The sequence below is a fragment of the Ambystoma mexicanum genome, chromosome 14, assembly GCF_040938575.1.
Source record: "Ambystoma mexicanum isolate Mex_15411 chromosome 14, UKY_AmexF1_1, whole genome shotgun sequence".
Classification (NCBI taxonomy): domain Eukaryota; kingdom Metazoa; phylum Chordata; class Amphibia; order Caudata; family Ambystomatidae; genus Ambystoma; species Ambystoma mexicanum.
In genome coordinates, this window is record NC_090940.1 from 538216211 (window position 1) to 538234319 (window position 18109).

General features: G+C 46.5%; 1 protein-coding gene across 1 annotated transcript in view; it reads right to left on the minus strand.

Moving 5' to 3' along the window:
- The window catches only part of YY1 (YY1 transcription factor), a 236866-nt gene that overhangs the window by 127654 nt on the left and 91103 nt on the right, over positions 1 to 18109 (minus strand). Inside the window, exon 2 of the mRNA XM_069637790.1 lies at positions 12249 to 12411. Within this exon, the coding sequence (XP_069493891.1) occupies positions 12249 to 12411 (163 nt within the window). The remainder of the gene's footprint in view (positions 1 to 12248; positions 12412 to 18109) is intronic.

Below are 18109 nucleotides of genomic sequence, written 5' to 3' on the forward strand. Positions count from 1 at the left end.
AACACTGACCAGAGCTAGGTGTAAAAGTATAAACTTATTTATTAAAGGTACACTCATAAATTACACTAGCACATTAAAAAAGGTAAGAAAGTCAAACACAGTTACTATTACTCATATGTACATCCCTAATCGTTGTTGGACAATTCTAAGTTAACACCACTTATTTCCAACCAGAGGTGAGCGCTTAACGTTAGATGGTACTCCAACAAGTATTACCAAAAGGGAGGGAAAAGGTAGAAATAAAGAGAGCAGTAAGGTAAAACACTTTTCACATAAGGTGAGCGAAGACAGTCAATGGTGGAACAAGGGGAATTAGTTCGGGGCCCGCTTTAGAGGGAGCCAGGCGAAAAATGTGCCCAAGATCACACAATGTCACAGGTCTTTGCAGGTGAGTAAAAAAGGTTTTACTACGGTTCTGAAAAGTTTAGTTAGGGTGTCCCAGACCTACCCAGGTTCGAGAGCCGAGGGCTAAATCTACCCCGTACAATCGGTGGCAAGGGAGGCCGGGCGGAACAGAGTACCTTTAAAAGTGGAAAGATTCCTCCAGCGGTGGTAGTCGTTCCTGGTAGTGGGTGCAAGTCGCGGCGTCGTCCCAAGGAAGAGGTGATCTCGACGGGGAGGAAGGCTGCAGGTCGTTGCACTACCAGGGATGAGGCCAGCCGTGGAGTTTTCCGGTCACAAAGGATTTTACCCCTCTTTCGCGGTTGAGGTAAAAAGTGCTATCCCGATTGCCGGGGTGCTTGGCACAGGCAAGGCGGCCACGAGATGCTTCGGGACGGCGAAAAGAAGGCAGCAACTGGTTGTCCCCACCAGCTAAGGGAAGAAGACTCTCCGGCGGGAGATCTCCTCTGTCGTCGGGAAAAGTGGTGAGACGATTCTGCAGGGCTTCACCGGTGGTGTCGTCTTGGCAGGTCGGCTCGGCTTCTCCCTCTTCGGCTTCTTAGGTCCTGTGGCGACTTCTGAAGAACCAGTCCCAAAAACCCTGCTTTTATGCAGCAAACCCCCATTCATACAGCCTAGCTGTCACTCAAACATGCTAAGTGGTGAGCGGGGTGGCTCACCACTTGGGCCAATCACACTAGAGTGCGACATGAGTTGGCAAGGCAACTCAGTCCAGGGTGCCTAAACCCCCTCCCACACCCCCTGTGGTACCCAGACAGAATGGCACCACTTTGGAGGGCTTCTGTGCAGAAGCCCGCCAAAAGTGGAACAAAGGCTCGACTCGGGTTCAGGGTTACTGAAGTGAACCTAGACGCCATTTTGGCGGCGAGTTCCGGCAAAAGATCCCAACCGGTGAATTTATATTAATTAAATAAACCGGCGGTATCTTTAACATTGCACCAAAAAGTGGTGCATCAAAAACAATGGGAAATCCCATTGGGAAATATTCCGGTGGAATATTTCCGTGGTATCCACTGCCACCAGCCAGAACTCGGCAAGGGGGGATGGGACAGTACCCCCTCGACAACAGACCCAGGGGCAATCTAATTGCCCCTACCAGTACTTCCACAGTAAGATGGTTTGTACTGGTTAAGTTCCCAAGTTAAGACTAGTAAAGTCAATGGTAACTTTACAGACCCAGGGAGACAGTAGTCAGTCCCAGGGTGTAGAGTCTATGTTTGGGGGTTTCTAGGACACCCCTGTGCTACTGCACTGTGGGTGCTGTGTAACACATTCAAAAACCAATGATGGCCTATGGGGAAAATTACCCCCTAGCCCATAAGCACATAGCAAGTCACAGAAAACTCTCTCAAGTCATGTCCAAGAGTGAGGGTAAAAGAGTCTCACTCTTGGCAGGAGAAAAAAATAAACCCCAGAAAATCCAGCAAAGTTGCTGGGGGACTCACTAGGTTAGGAAATTCAGCCTAAACAGAGAATTCTTCCTAACATCTAGCAAGAGCCTTAATCTTATCCAAGCTGGATTATTGCAATGCCCTATACATAGGCAGCAATAAATATATTACGTCCAAAATTCAGACTCTCCAAAACAATGCCCTGAGAGCTGCCCTAAGCTTCCCTAAAAATGCCCATATTTCTGACCTCAGGAGATCCGTTAATTGGCTCTCGACGAAAGATAAAATCCTCCTCAAAACTGCCTCTCTAACACAAATGTCTTCACCAAGCTGCCCCACAATACCTTACAGAAAAATTCACCAGACAAACAGCTTCCCCCGTCCCCTAAGAAAAAATAACTGGAACATAGTATTAGTACCTAGATTTAAGCTTACTAAATCTGGAGGGAGCCGCTTCCCTGTCAAAGCAGCAAAACATTGGAACTCCCTCCCCCCCCTGCCTTAAGGGAAGATCTACCTTACACACAATTCAGATCTAGTCTGATTCACTGGCTAAAAGGAACACAACGTTTGACCTTACCTGCAATCATCCTAGTGCTATTGTATATATGTGACTTCACTGTTTTTTTGCCTATGTGTGTGACTATTGATGCCGACTGTATATTACTGTACTATTATTACATGCCCTACTGCTTATTATTGTTCATGCATACAGCATTGTAGCTTCAGTTGTATTCATTCCTGTGCTCCATGTAACTTAAGCTTTACAACCCTCTTTATGCCCTCGCGCCCAAATACCTCTGGGTCACGTGCACAATACAAATAAATAAACAAACAAACAAAAAGATGCTGAAGTTTGGCTTTCCGAGTTGCCTTGTACAGCTTGTAGCAATGCTCTACACCAACACCACATTTCAAGTTTGTGGTACGCAAGACGGCGCCCTTGCTCCTCCAATTCCAACTATGACTGGAGTAAAGCAGGGATGCAATCTCGCTGCTACTTTGTTTCATCACTATATATCTGATATGGAAGAGTTATGGGTTGATCCTTTAATGTACCCAGCGAAATTGTGGAAACTAAATCTACACTGCATGTGTTTCGCAGACGACATTCTCTTTGACAGGCCCCCTCATGGTATTCAGCTCAAGTTAAATGAATTTTTCAAATACGCTAATAGTCACAACTTGCAGACGAACCCTTCAAAATCCAAGATCATTATTTTTACTAACAAAAAGAGGATAAAGTCATACCAAGGGAACATAGCTGGAACAATAATCCAATGTGTGAAGTCTTTACGTTACTTGGGTTACGTTCTTTCAGATTCAAACTTAATAAAATCTTGGTCCGATGGATTAAAAATTAAAGTTCGCCCTTTGCTCTCACAGATGAGAATTGTGCTTAAAAAAAAATTGCAAATTCTCTTGTTGCCCATCATTGATTTTTATTTGTTGAAGGTCGAACCTAGCCCATTGTTTGGTTTGGACTTATGTCTTTTGGACCTGGATTCTGGTTTGAACTGTATACAAGGCCAAATTTGGAAACAAACCTTAGGACTGGCTTCGGCCGTTAGTAACTCAATCATACGGCACAAATTAGGGCTTCTTTCTCCTTCTTTGAGATTTGTATGGCGAAAATTATCCATCTATGCCAAGATGTTGGATCCGCCTCCTAACTCTCTACCAAGAACTCAATGGACTTTTGTTAGATAGCGCTGTCCACTGTTTCTTCGGTATGAATATTGAAATGATTAGTAGCCTTCTTTAATAACTCATTGTAAAACAATTGGGGAGATGTGAACACTCTGGTGCAACATCTGGAGTGTCAATAATGGACGCATCTGGGTCATCCCAGAGGTCTCCACACAACCATAATATATGTGTGCTTTAGATCCAGGGCACGTATATAAAAAGACGCCATTTTGTAGTCATGATCGATTTATCGGGCCTGCATGGCTAAGCGGTGTTCAGTGTGCTAGACACAGGCTGCAAGCTGGAAGGAGGAATTTGAATAGGCCCAAGCACTGATGAGGGGCTCACGCTGCTTCTAACTTTCACAGAAATCCCCCCCCTGTTCTAAAAAGTGCACCTCAGTGTACGCGTTATCATAGCCAGGACAAAGCAGGCCTCCTACCTCCACCCAGCCAACCACAAGTTAAGGCCTTTGCTTCAGACCCAGTCCCAACATCGATATTAGTCGAACCCAGACCACCAACCATAAACCAATAAACAAAAGATCTAATAATATGGTCCCCTTTACCCCTCTTTATGCCCTAAAGCGTGATTTGTAATGCACGGTATTGGAGGGATAAATAACAGTTCAAAAGCGAGGGTGAAGTCTTGGAAGTCAAGAGACGCGAACAGGTGTTGGGGGCGGGGGGTTGGTGTGTGTGCACGTGTCCTTTCCTCCATACTTGCAGAACATTTCGGAGCACTTTTGTCAAAAAGCATTTTAAAAAAAACATGTAATTTGTTTCCTTTTATTTTTACGTGAGGCCACAGCACATGGCTGTAACCCAGCCCCTCTGAGCTCCACCCATCGCCCTTCAGTCCTTTTCTATTGCCAGGTCTGAGACCATTTAAGCAACAATAGAGGATACTTTTTAGAGGGGATAGCGGGCGGGCGTATGGGGGGGGGGAGGGGACTATGTATTAGGAGTAAGATCGTCATTACGGTGAGTAACTTTGTTATACTCCTACGTCCCGTCCCCTTTCCCCCATACTTGTGGGAGATTCCCAAGCACAACCAGAGGTAGTACGGGTGGATGGAAAATCCCTTCACTGAAACAAGTTTTTAAGGACAGCCTGGCAAAATTGGGCATCAGCCCTGGAGCTCAGGTCTCAACCGTAATGCTTGCAGAAAGCGGATGGGGAGCCCCACGAAGCCGCCTTGGCGATGGACTCCCAAGGAACATCCTTTTGGAAGGCAACTGCTGCCACTTTGCCACGGACCAGATGTGCATGGATGCCCTTTGGAGGTTGAAGGCCTTGGATGTTCTAGGCTTCTGAAATACAATTGAAAAACAAATACAAGTCAATGCAGCGGGAAATTGATGCTTTCGAAGCTGGTTTCCTTTTAGGGTCACCGAATGTAACAAAGTTGTGAGGAACTTCTGCCTTCATTAGTTCTATCGTGGTAAAACTTAAAGGCTCGCCTGACGTCCAAATTGTTCTCGCCATCAGATGCCGGGTTCGGGAAGATTGGTAAGGAGCTAGATTGGTTCAAATGAAAGTCAGCAACCACCTTAGGAAGGAATGAAGCATGAGTGCGAAGCACAACTTTATCCTTGTGGAAAGTGGAGAACGGATGTTTCACCGAAAGCGCTTGAAGGTCGCTTACTTGCCTTACAGATGTTATTGCAATCAGAAAAGCAACCTTCCAAGAAAGATACTTAAGATCAGTAGTGTCCATGGTTTCAAACGACGGGAAGAGATTAAGCAGTCCCACAAAATACCTTTTTATTAGTGAGTCAATGAAAAGGAACATCCGTTCGTGGACAGGTAGGCCGCAATGGCAGATAAATAAGTCCTACAAGACAGAACATGAATGCCAGAAGCGGCCAGGTGAGACACAAAGGATATGTGTTGACGGTAGCATGCCCGGGATTGAGCCGTTTAGCTAGGCCCCAGTGGCAAAAACAGCCATTTGCTCCTATATTGGGCCCTCGTAGAAGGTTTCTGGCCGCTTGGATAATGCACATATTGTCTTCGGACAGATAGAACTGTGCTAAAGATCTGCCACCATGCCGCCAAGCTGAACGATTGGGGGAGGGGTGCCACAGTTGGGGATCGCTCTAGTGAAGATTGTTGGGCATCAGCAGCAATCTGATCGGGGGGAAGAATTGACAGATGCTGTAGCACCAACAAACAGAATCTGGCTGGCCACCAAGGAGCTATGAACAGGAGCATGCAGTTTGATGCAGTCCTGAGCTTGCAGTGTGACCGATGAATCAGTGGCAATGGAGGGAAGTGTAAGCCTTCATGTTGTCCCACAGAATCGAGGGCATGCCCCAGGGAGAACGCTACGAGCCCGTCCATGAATGCATTAAGTGGAAGTTTGCTGAAGTTACAGAGGTCCACCTCTGAAGTGCCCCATTGATGGAAAATGTTGGAGGACATTGCTGTTAATTTCCCACTTGTAACTGGCTGCCGACTGAGTGAATCTGCAGTCACATTGATGTGACGCGGGATGTGTACAGCCTGCAGCCAGACCTTGTCCCAAATTTGTATGGCAAGATCCACAAGGAGAAGTTACTTGGTGCCGCCATTGGTGTTTGTTGATGTAAAACATCGCCACAGAATTGTCTGTGCAAATACAGACTACCCTGTTGGTGATAGATGGTTGAAAAGCTTTGAGCGCCAGGACCACAGGCAGGAGTTCTAGGTAACCGATATGAAACTGCCTGTCCTGAGGCATCCACAGGTCGAAAGCTTTGAGGCGACGCAGCGTCGCTCCACACCCCACAAGCGGGGAGTCTGTGGTAACTGTCACTTGGGGCAGGGCTCCTGGACGGAGGCCACCACTGAAAGGTTGTTGGTCGAGGACCACCATTGCGGATCTGCTGTCATGCAGGATGGAAATGGAATTCTTGGAATCCAGATCCGATGCCCGAGACCAGCAGCTCCAGAGAGCAAGCGGAGTGCGCCTCATCTTCAGACGTGCAAGAGGTAGAGCTAGCACGCAAGAGGCTATGAGACCCAGAAGTCTTTGGAACCACCAGGCTTCATGTGCAAGGACTGGAGGAAGATCTGACAGGTGGTTATCGGTCTGAAATCCTGTCCGCCATTGGTAACACCTTGGTACAGACAATATTCCAACGGAAACCCAGGAAGATCAGGTCTTGAGAGACCGTCATGGATGATTTCCACCAATTCACCGACAGCCCAAGATGGAACAGGAGCTGATGGAGAGACTGAAAATTGGTCAAAGCAGTCTGTGGGCAAGGACTGCGCAGGAGCCAATTGTCGAAGTATGGGTATACATGAACCCCTTGAGGAAAGCTGCGATGACTGACATCTTCGTAAAGACACGTGGCGCCGAGTCGAGACCACAAGGGAGTACACAAAACTGGTGTTCTGCTCCCACGGAGAACCACAGATATTTTCGATTCAGGCTCCAAATCAGAATGTGCATGTATGCATCCTGGAGGTCTACCATGCTGAGCCAGTTGCCCTTCTGGATAGAGGACTTTATCTGGCAGGGATTGATCATCTTGAATTTCTCTTGGGGAAGAGTAAGATTGAACTGGGAAAGATAGAGGATGGTGCGCAGGCCAGCCTGGTTGGGTTTGGGCACTGAACAGACGGGAGTGGTATCCCTCCCCTTGCTCCCAGAAGGGAACAGGCTCCACCACTCCGAGGTCTAGAAGTTTCTGTACCTCGGCTCTGAGGGAGGGCAACCCGGTGAGGGGGTTGAAGGGTGGGAGGGCGGAGCAAGCGGAAGCCCGCCCGAGCGATTGACAAAACCCATCGGTCTTCGGTGATGGTTTGCCACTCCTCCAGATGAGACGAAATCCGTCCTCCCACCGGAGTCTCGTGCGACCGGCAAAAAATATAATTGGGATGATTTGTCGGCAAGGAGACTACCTGTCCCTGGAGAGGAGGCTGATGGCAGAGAAAAAACGGCCACCTTGCCGCTGCTGCTTACAGCGGGGCCCACCAGCTGGAGCCTCAGATCGGCGCGCAAAGCGATCCTGAAAACCACTGAAACCAGAGAAGGACAGAGTTTGGGACCCTGACCTCTTGTGTATAAGGAGCCTTAGCTGGAGTTTTTGCCAGGACCGATAAAGACTTGGCAGTTTGAGTGCTCGCCTTAGTCTTTGCGAGTTCCTCATCTGTGGAGGAATAGAACAACTCCTCACCACCAAAAGTAAGATCCAGCACCTTGTGCTGCACTTCCTTTGAGAACTTTGTAGCATGGAGCCAAGCTTGGCGGGAGAGGTCAACGTCAACCATAAGGCCTCGAGGGGAGTTATCTACAAGCTGTGCTGCAGACCCCCAACAAATCAGGTGCCAACACTTGGCATACACAAACCGGCTTTGAAGTCCTCGAGCCTATCCGCAGGAATAAATTCCTGGATATCGGCTAGCTCCCTCCACAGCTTGACATTGGCCGCCGCCAAAATAAGCTTGGTGTAAGCTTGACGAAGTTGGAGCGCTGAATTAGAAAAGACTTCCTTGCCAATGGCGCGAAAAGGCTTGTCCTCCTTGGAGAAGATTTGGGCAGCTGCCATGGAGGATGTAGAGGCCGGCTTGGACTGTAGGGTGGCTGCCGCAACCACGGTTGACGATGGGAGCGGAAAAGCCGACAAGGATATCTCCTCCGCGGTATGAAGCTTATATCGAGTGTCAATCCTCTTGTTGAAATGCTGCCCAGAATTAGGTTTTTCTCAGACCTTGCGGGCCTCAGCCAAGACGACCTTCTGGAGGAACAGGCCGGTGTGCTCTTGAGGCGATAAGAGTAAAGGCTCCAGAAAGCACCCCCTCCTGCGGAGCGGGGGCCTCGGGACAGTAATGTCAAGCAGGGCCATCATGTCCAGCACCCGGGGTGGTTCATCACTGTCCTGGTCCGCCTGGTCCTCATCCAGTGAAGCAGGAACAGAAGACTGATGCGCTACACATGGCGCCTCAGTTCCTAAAGTGATGTCTGGCAGAGCACCCAATGTTTTTTCCATCAGGGAAAGCTGAGACAGAGGAGGAAGTGGTGGATGAGGTCCTGCAGGAAGAGGTGGCATCACCGGGGACTGCGTAAGATCTGCCAAAGCAGGAGGCGTTACAGGAGGTCTAAGATAGATTTCCCTAAACAGAGCCATAAAGTACGTCTACATGGGGTCAGAAAGCAGGAGCGCCTGAAATTTCCCAAAAAAAGAATCCTAGGACGAAGGTCTAGACGCTGGAGTGGGCAGAGGCCACTCGGAAGGGGCATAGCCCCCCCCCCATGAACATAATGAGGATGGTTGCCAGGAAGGACCTCCACCAATTGGGTCCACATAAATCAGGGGAACGGAACCAGGAGGAAGCGGGACTATATGAGCCTGAGCACGCCAATCGATTGAAGGGTGGAAAGGGTTCTTGTTATCCACATGGCGTGGAACAGGCTGCCCTGCCCCAAGAGAAGTCCTCCCACCCCCAGCACCAGCCGTAACTAACATTGGCGTAAGAGTTAGTCAAAATGGTTGTCGTAGTCCGGGGAAGTTGGTCGCCATTTTGTCGACACGGAGGTGAACTGAGTCACAGGAGAAAGTGAGGCAATGATCTCAGGGGAGTCGGGGCCTTATTTGACCTCCTAGCACCTTAAGACAAGGACCATCGGCAGAGCCACTACTGGCAGATCTAGGGTGTTTACTTTACACCTTAGGGACTACCTCAGAATTAGCCTCCAGTGGAGGAACCTCAGCAGAGCCGTTACTCGAAGGCCTGTGGTACGTAACCGCCTTCTTTGCCCCTCGACAGAACTGGTACCACCACGCCCTTGCGCATGGGAAGGTTGAGGAATACACCTCACTGCCAGGACCCTGAAAGAGGATCCCTCAATTCTGCCGCTATTGGATTTAGCCCCAAGAAGGGGAACCTCTGGATGAAAACCGGGTATGTTTAGCTCCCTCAAGAGGGGCCTTGAGCCGAGACTGTGTGGAAAGCTCCAGAAGCGACGACCTCAGGGCGAACCCTGGTACTCAGAGCCACAGAAGAACTGGCCTCAACTTTAGCCCCCAAACGGGGAACCTCGGAAGATTTTCCGGTTTTGGCAGGCCCACTGCAGGAACCCTCCGAGGAAGCTCTGGTGCGCCTATTAGGCCCCTTGCAGGACCCCTCAGGGATACCCCTGGTAGTAGAGCTACTTGAGCCCTTGGCGCTCTAAAAAGTTAAGAACTTACCGGGTGTTATTTTTTCTCGTCGATGAAGAGCTGCAAATGTGGTGGATTAACACGTTGAAACTCCTCCTCCCACCGGACAAGACGCTGGAGTGCTCGGACAGAAAGGGAGTCGCAATAAAAGCACGAGTGCCAACTGTGTTCCGGGCCTAGACACTCTAGGCAAAGAATGGGGATCTGCACTCACGAAACGGCATTCGCAGGATGAACAAGACACAAATCCCTGATGCTCCGGCATAGACGGAGGACAAGATGACCGTGGAACAGGAGCAGGAAGGAAGGACAAACGGAATAAAAGAAAAAAATCCCAAAGATGCTAGTGTGTCTGGCCCTGACCAAGCGGAGAAAGGGACTGAAGGGCGATGCGGAGTTCAGGATTACGGCCACATACTGTATCCCTGCACAAAAATAAAAAGGATATTTTTATTTTTGATTCTTTGACAAAAGTGCTCTGGTCCCGTCCTGAAGGACGTAATGTCCTACAAGTATGGAGGAAAGGGGACGGGACATAGGAGTATGATGGATATACCTCCTATTTTAGTCACGCCAATTAAGGTGAAAAGGGTAGATCATATGAGGGCCTGGCTACTTGGTTGCCAATGTTCTACACTCCTTTGAGTGTACCTCTCGAGTGAGCAACCATACTTTACTAATGAAATTAAGTTGAAAAGTGATTTAAAAATGTTATTGCTCAAGGTTTATGGCCCTCCCGGTGAGGACTCCACAGTGGCAATACAGCTTAATAGCTTTGAATGTGTAACTGATAACTACGCAACATGTGGAAATGTCAATCTTAGTTGGAGGCCTGAATGCGAATAATATTGGTGATATAGAACCAACTAATGGTAATAATGAAGCTCTCACTAGAGGAGATCTGAAAACTGAAAAAAGGAAAACCTTTATTGCTGACCTGGACCTACAGATTGTGAACGGGTTTGGCAAGGATAATCCATTTACTGTTACCACGTGGTCCAATGGTGTATGCTCATCTACCTTGGACTGTATATGCGTCAGTGAAAATATATATTCTCTGTTAATGGATTTCCAAATCCTCTCTAATCAATTCAGTGACCATGCTATGTTGATTTGTAGTTTTGCTTTAGAATAGACTGGGTGGGTCTGATAAAAACTGGGACAAAGCTAGCATTTGGTGTAGAGGTCTGAGTTGTGAATACATGTCTTTGGCAACTGCAGATGAGATAGTTTGCTGGATATCTTCTTGCATGTATGGATTTAGATCTATGTTTATGGGAAAACAAATTCTTACCCAGGAATCGGGTTTCTTATTGTTTGGATCCCTTTGATAAAATGATGTTTAAAAAATAAAAAAACAGGGCAATTATCAGAGTAACGTGCATTTAGATGTAGCTATCCCAGAGCAATTATCAGAGTAACATGCATTTAGATGTAGCTATCCCCAAGAAACAAAAAATAGAAAATGCATATAGTAACTGGCTTAGAAGAAACCATGCCGCTGAAGACAACTTAAAGGGCAAATATATTAAGAATATTGGTTGATGGGATACCAAAACATTCTGGCCCTACTACAAGAGAGTTAACAACAACTGTCAGCATGAATTCATCACCAGTATTGATGGGTCAACATGGAAAAAATATCTTATTGAAAAGATAAGTTCTCTGGTGATGTGCCACATCTGGAGAAAAAAGAAAAAACACATCCAATATTACAATAGACTGATGATATGATCGAAATCATGAAGAATTTAAAATGTTTTAGGGGATCCTGGCCCTGACGGCCTTTGTAATTTATTATCAAAGATGAGTGCTGGTCTGACATCCTTGTAACACTCTATGGAAAGATAAGTGCTTAAATTCTTCAAACTGCTATGTGCTATCAGAACTCATGCACCAGACACTTAATTGCCATTTCATCCCTCAAACCATATAAATTGTAGCTTTTAAGAAAACTTCCATTTTGAAGCACTGCAATTATGTGGTGTTATTCACAATTAAAAACTATACTCATTGTATTAAATTGGAAAAAGAAGATGTCTTACAGATCGAAATTACGATTGGCTAAGCAGGGAGCTAAAAGCCACTCCAGAGTATCCAGCATTAACCAGGCAGCAGGCGCTACCACTGGGGAACGAGGAGCTAGTACACAGTGTTCTGGAAATCTAACTTCCACATCCAATGCAAACTATCATTTTGTCCATTATTCAGGATTCCGTATGCTTTAAATATAGAGATTTTGCCTAATATTTATTGATCCAGTGTCCCAAAACACGCAACATTAAGTTCACATAGGTGTGTTTGGTCGACAGAACGTGGTCTGGTTATCCAAAATTAACTCCTGGTAGCTTTCGGTGTGACGCCAACTAGGCTCTTCTAGGCTACAAAGCAGGAGCTAAATAGCTCCCAGATGCCCATAATTTTGAATCCTGTATTCTGATGGTTCTGCTAGGGTTCAAATCTCTGCAGGTCAGAGCTTACATTGTTGAGCTACCTACCTTACTGGCATTAGTCAAGGTTTTAATTATCTCATGAAATGTAGCAGGATTTGGGGGGATCCTTGTGCTATAGAAGACAGGGAGAGAACCTGTACTACTTTGGTCTCATCACTTACCGAGCAAATTCTGCCAACTGCTTTGGGTCGGAGAGGTCAATGCCAGGTATACCCCCAGGTGGAAGTTTCTTTCCAGTCATGTATTCGGAATAATCTGGAGGGGAGTTTTCGCCAATAATCTGTTCTTCAACCACCGCCTCATGATCAATATCTTTTTTGTCATCTGAAAAAAGATGCGCTACAGGTTAATGTTTGGCAGCATTGTACAGTGCATTGCACATGCAGTAAAACCAGTTTAAAGTTTTTCCATTTAATCATGGAAAAACATCCTTTCAGAAAGTAATGCTTTTCTATTACACTAACTGCCACATCAATTAAATCTCCAATTAAAGTCAAAACATAAACATAACAACAAGTCTACTCTGAATCACACTGGATACAATATATTTCCAGCCTCCATTTTACAGACTGTGACCCCATATTTGATAGGGACGCATATATTCCTTCCCTTGAATTATTTGGTGAAAATGTTGACAGAGGATATAGTCATCATAATAAAGAAACTTACAACTTTCCTTGCAACGGGACCAGAAGGATTAGCGAATATCGTCATGAAAACGAATCCTGGATTCCGGGCAAAGGCCTTACTCGAAATATTCAAACCGGTTGAAAGAAGCGGCTGCCTTCCGGAAAGCTGGTGCAAATCTATACTGATTGCAGTCCATAAGAAATGTGACGGGCACGACCCTTCTAATTATAGACTCTTGGCAATGATCTAAACAAGCCAAAAGATAGTTTGTAAGGTCCTCTTGTCAAAAGTGGGCACAGGCCAGATCTACTGAAGCCTTTCCAGAGGGGTTTTAGAAAAGCAAAAAGCACTTTAAATATGTGTGTTGTACAGCACCTCAAGGCAGAAGTAAAAAATGTCCTTACTTTTCAGTCTATAGTTTCTTCAGCTCCATCAATGCACTACACTGGCTTTTCGTCTCACCCAGGAGGGCGAGCTTACTAAATTTGTTTCAATTAAAATCAAAGAATGTGGCAGGGGTGTGTATTAGCACATTTGTTATTCAACCTGTACATAATCAGATATGTCTGGGTATAGAGAAATTAAGAACCCCCCCGGTATAGAGAAATTAAGAACCCCCCGCCCCTGAAGATTAACGGGACACTCCTATTATGGCTTGGATATGCAGATGATACCGTACTCTTCGATTAGACCCCCCCCCCCCCGCTTGCTTTACAGCACTCGGCAGATTATCGCATGTTAATTAATAAAAAAAAAAAAAAAAAAGTGTTTAGCTGGCAAACGACTGAAAAAAAAACTTGAATACTTGGAAATTGGGAAAGGACAAACTGACCAGTGGTGGACAGTTACATTTATCTCAGTTTCCCTATTAAACTCTTTCCACCAACCACTTTTTGAAGGAGATTACAATCAGCAAAAACTGGAAAAAATGGCTGATCGTCAGGATATATGACCAGTAAGGGTGGCAATAATTTGGAGTGCCTGCTGACCATTTACCCAATGAGTATTGCACCAGCAATACTCCATGGTCTGCAGGCCCTACCTTTGAAGCAGGTAGATTGGCTCGATAAATTGGAGGCCAAAATCTCACGCTCGATAATGAATTTGCCCAGCTCAGTCCCGGTAGAGGCTTTGAGAGTGGCATTTGGTCTCTGCTTGCTATGTCGCTAATATAACGTGTTATCTTAATAATTGGCATTCCCTTTGAATAAACACTAATAGATTGCTGGGCACATTAGCAAATAGACAATGGAACAATAAATAATCCCTTTATGCTGGATTTAGAACATTCAGCTGTCTCATTTTTAACATCCCTGGGAATAACACTGGCCTCCATTTGTGGTAATAATAACAAAGACCAAATACTGAAGTTGAAGGACAGTCTGGGATAGAAGTAGTAACCTTGACAAATTAGCTGTAAAAAAAAAAAGAGATACAAGACAATCTCTTCACAAAGCTTTCTACTTAATGCACCTAGCCCATACCTTACTAAATCTTCCAGCTCCGCCCTAAAAAGGTTCATTGTATAATCGCTGTTTAATCTGCTTCCCACATTAGAATATCTGGGTGCTTGGAGAACATTCCTGCCAATGCTAGACTATGTTGTGTATGTCATTTAGAGAGTCTGATCGGCACATCCTCACCAGCTGCCCACGCTTGCAACCCTTTTATGTAACGGGTTATGGCAATTTCATAGAGCATAGTCACTTCATTGGAACAGACCAATTTTGGAACAACCTTTATAGAGCGCAATCTAGAGTTAGTACTGCAGCTGCACATAATCTATGGAACACGTTTTTAGCTATTCTGAAACCTATCTGATTTTATTTATGGATTTTGGAAATAGAGAACATTTTCATGTGTGAAAAAAAGGTAAATCTTGTATGCACTGTAATGTGGAATATTTTAACTAAAATTAATTGAAGTCAAATCTATTTTTTTGTTAAATTGACTTGCATAATTAACAATGACATGGTATTATTGGTTTTTATTCCGTCTGGTTTGCAAAATATGAAAAGTTGTATATGTTGTAATCGTGCTTATGGTTTTATTTCAACAAAATTCACAGTAAAGGAAAGGAAAAAAAAAAAAAAAAACAGGACTCTAATGTTCAAGTGTCACTTTTGATGCCAACTCCCAGCGATTCAAAGACCAAATCATTGAGATGAGAAAATATTGAGGGTTAGTCCAGGAGGTATAAAAAAAATTCCCATCATCCAATAAAATGTTATACAGATGGCAATTCATCTCACTATATCAGTGCTTAGAAAGGGGCAGATCAATTGTACAGAAAGAAAGAGCACCAAGGAGCTACATTACTTTCTTGAAATCCTACTTCTCCTTAACGGGCATCGCCAGTGTATTAAATATCTACTGCTGTGCGGGATCTCGATACACATGCACATAATAGAGCAAGCTATTTCTCAAAGAATTGCAGAAGTGAAAGAAAATGCTTAACTGGCTTTGTTTTCTCAACTCTCTTCAGAAAACCATATTTGTGAACTGGGACGAATCCAATGGCGTTCTGACAAGCGCACCAACAAATGTTTGAATGGTACGAACTTGTCGATGCAGAAAATACCCGAAGTTGGTTTGAATGCAGTCAAGGCAAAGCACAAATTCAACCTCTAGTAAGAAGAATGTTTGAATCTAGACGAGGCAAAGTGCAAAGACAAACCCCATTCCAGTACAGATGCATGAGATGTCAGTGTGGGGGAGAGGTTTGAGCAATGTTACCATAGATAGATATACCGAGCACTGCATGGTATATTATTGCGGTAGAGTCAAAGAACTGTGAAACAAATATGTCCTGACAGGCAAGTGCACCAGGTATTCCAGGGAGGGGAAGAGTATCATGCAATATGTCAAGTTAAAAGAAATTCTACAGAAAGACTGTTACAGAACTTTAAAGAGTCATTTTTGCCATCCTATTTAAAGAATCCAGCAGAAGGATACCACCTTCGCATCTGCAAGGAGCTGGCCAACCCTGCTGCAGTCTCTACCTCTCCTGTCCCCTCCCAGGCCCTCTGCACTGCACTGGCCTCGCACTTCATCTCAAAAACTCAGGACATCCTGTCCTCGCTCTCCTCCTCTCACCTCCCTCCCTCTCTTCCCTGCTCTTCCTCTTGCTCTCTTGCAGCCGCCCCTCCGCCCTCCTTCTCTGCTTTTCACCTTTTTCTGCTGATGAGGTTTCCAGACAAGTCCGATCTATGAAAACCTCGTCTAAACAGGTTCACCCCTGTTCCTCCAAAACCATCAAGGACCACATCGACTCCCTGGCTCCTGCCCTAGCTGACTTTTGCAACCACTCATTCGCCTCTGGAGTCTTCCCATCCCCCCTCAAGCACTCCCTTGTGCACCCCCTCCTCAAGAAACCCTCTTCCGACCCCTCCTGTCCGGCCAACTATCGCCCAATCTCCATTACTCCCTTCCTGGGCAAGCTCCTGGAGAAACTGGCCATCTCCCAGCTTAACCTCCATGCTGAATATGTTGGTAATCTTCATGACCATCAATCCGGCTTCAGAGCGGCCAGAAGCACGGAAACAGCTCTCCTGAACATCCGTGAGGACCTGCTCCTGAACCTCGATTCCAACACTCCCTGTGTTCTCATTCTGCTCGATCTCTCCTCTGCCTTTGACACTGTCAACCATGCCATCCTGCTCAACCGTCTCCGTGATAACCTGGATATCACTGGTCAGGCTCTGGCATGGCCGACCTCTTTCCTTTCCGGTCGACCCTTCCAGGTCCAAATGGGCTCCTTCCTCTCTGACATCTTTTTCTCCACCTGTGGTGTCCCCCAGGGATCCAACCTCTCTCCCTGGCTTTTCAATCAGTATCTGGCACTCCTTGCCCACCGCATCGCTGCTCTCTGCCCCCACTTTCAGTGCTATGCGGACGATACCCAGCTCATTTTCAGGCTACCCTCGGCCTCCTCCTCTCCTTCCCTCATCTCCGACTGTCTGTCTGCTATCCAGGAATGGTGTGCCGCCAATGACCTCTGCCTTAACGCCAGTAAGACTGAGATTCTACTCATCGGCACACCCACTCCCTCCTTTCCTGCAGCTCTCTGGCCGGCCTCCCTTGGCCCTCTTCCTGCCCCTACCTGCAAAGCTAAAAACCTCGGGGTCATCTTCGACTCCACACTCTCCTTCTCTCCTCATATTTCTGACGTCTCTAAGAAGTCAAACTACCAGCTGCACCTCCTCAGAGGTATTCTTCCCTTCCTCTCCTTCCCCCAGAAGCTCACTGTCTCCCGAGCCCTGGTTCTCTCAAGGCTGGACTACTGTAACAGCCTCTATCTTAATCTGCCTGCCTCCACTCTCCGCCCTCTGCAACTTATCCAGAACAGAACTGCGAGACTTGTCCTTGGCCTCAAGCCCAGGGACCGTATCTCTCCAGGACTGAAATCTCTTCACTGGCTCCCAGTGGCTGCGAGGATTAAGTTCAAAACCCTCTGCATTGTCCACAAGGCCTTCTGGGGCCTGGGGCCACAATACCTTCAACTCTCTCTTCCTAAATATCTGCCTTCACGAGCCCTTCGCTCATCCGTCTCCAACTCCCTCATGGTAAGCCGCTTCTCGAAGCAACGAGCTGGGGGTAGATCTCTCTCCGCAGCAGGGGCGTCCCTCTGGAACAGCCTCCCTGCCTCCCTGAAACTTGAGGAGAACCATCTCCGGTTCCGGAAGCACCTCAAAACCTTCCTCTTCGCTTCTGCCTTCTCTCTCCCTCTCCCCTGCTAAACCTGCTAAACTCCCCACTGAAGTTTGCACTAAACCTGCATCTGGGCCACTCTGTGACCTCGGTCCAGGGCCCAGCCACTCTCCACTTGCACTGCCTCCCTGGCTCCCCCTGCACTGTGGGACTGTCACTGCATCCCTACAGCCCCCTTCCCAGCACTTGCTCTGCACTTACCTCGCACTTGCCACCAGCTGGCCCTTTTATTATTATTTATTATTTTATTACGCTACTTACCTTGTACTGCACTTTCCCCCCCACCTCCTCCCCCTGCACTTTCTCCTTTTCCCCTTACCTCTGCACTTGCGCGATCTGAATGACACCTGGCCTAGTAGGATCGTTTGTCTGTCTTCCCCTTGTTTCCCCCCTCCCTGCCTCGTCGCGCCTTGAAACACTTGTGTATAGGCGCGTTACAAATACCATATCATATCATATCATATCATATCATAACAGGTCTTTACCTTGGAGAACATTTTTGTTGCGAGTCATTCTTATGCTTTTGATTTTGAACACTTTTGTTGCCAACATCAAGTCAGACATTTCCTTGCACCCATTGACATTTTTTTAGTGTGAGGGTCAGGATAGGACTTTTGGACACAAGGACACGTGTTTTCATTCAGGCCTGCAACAGCCTGATGCTCCCTTGATTGGCTGATGG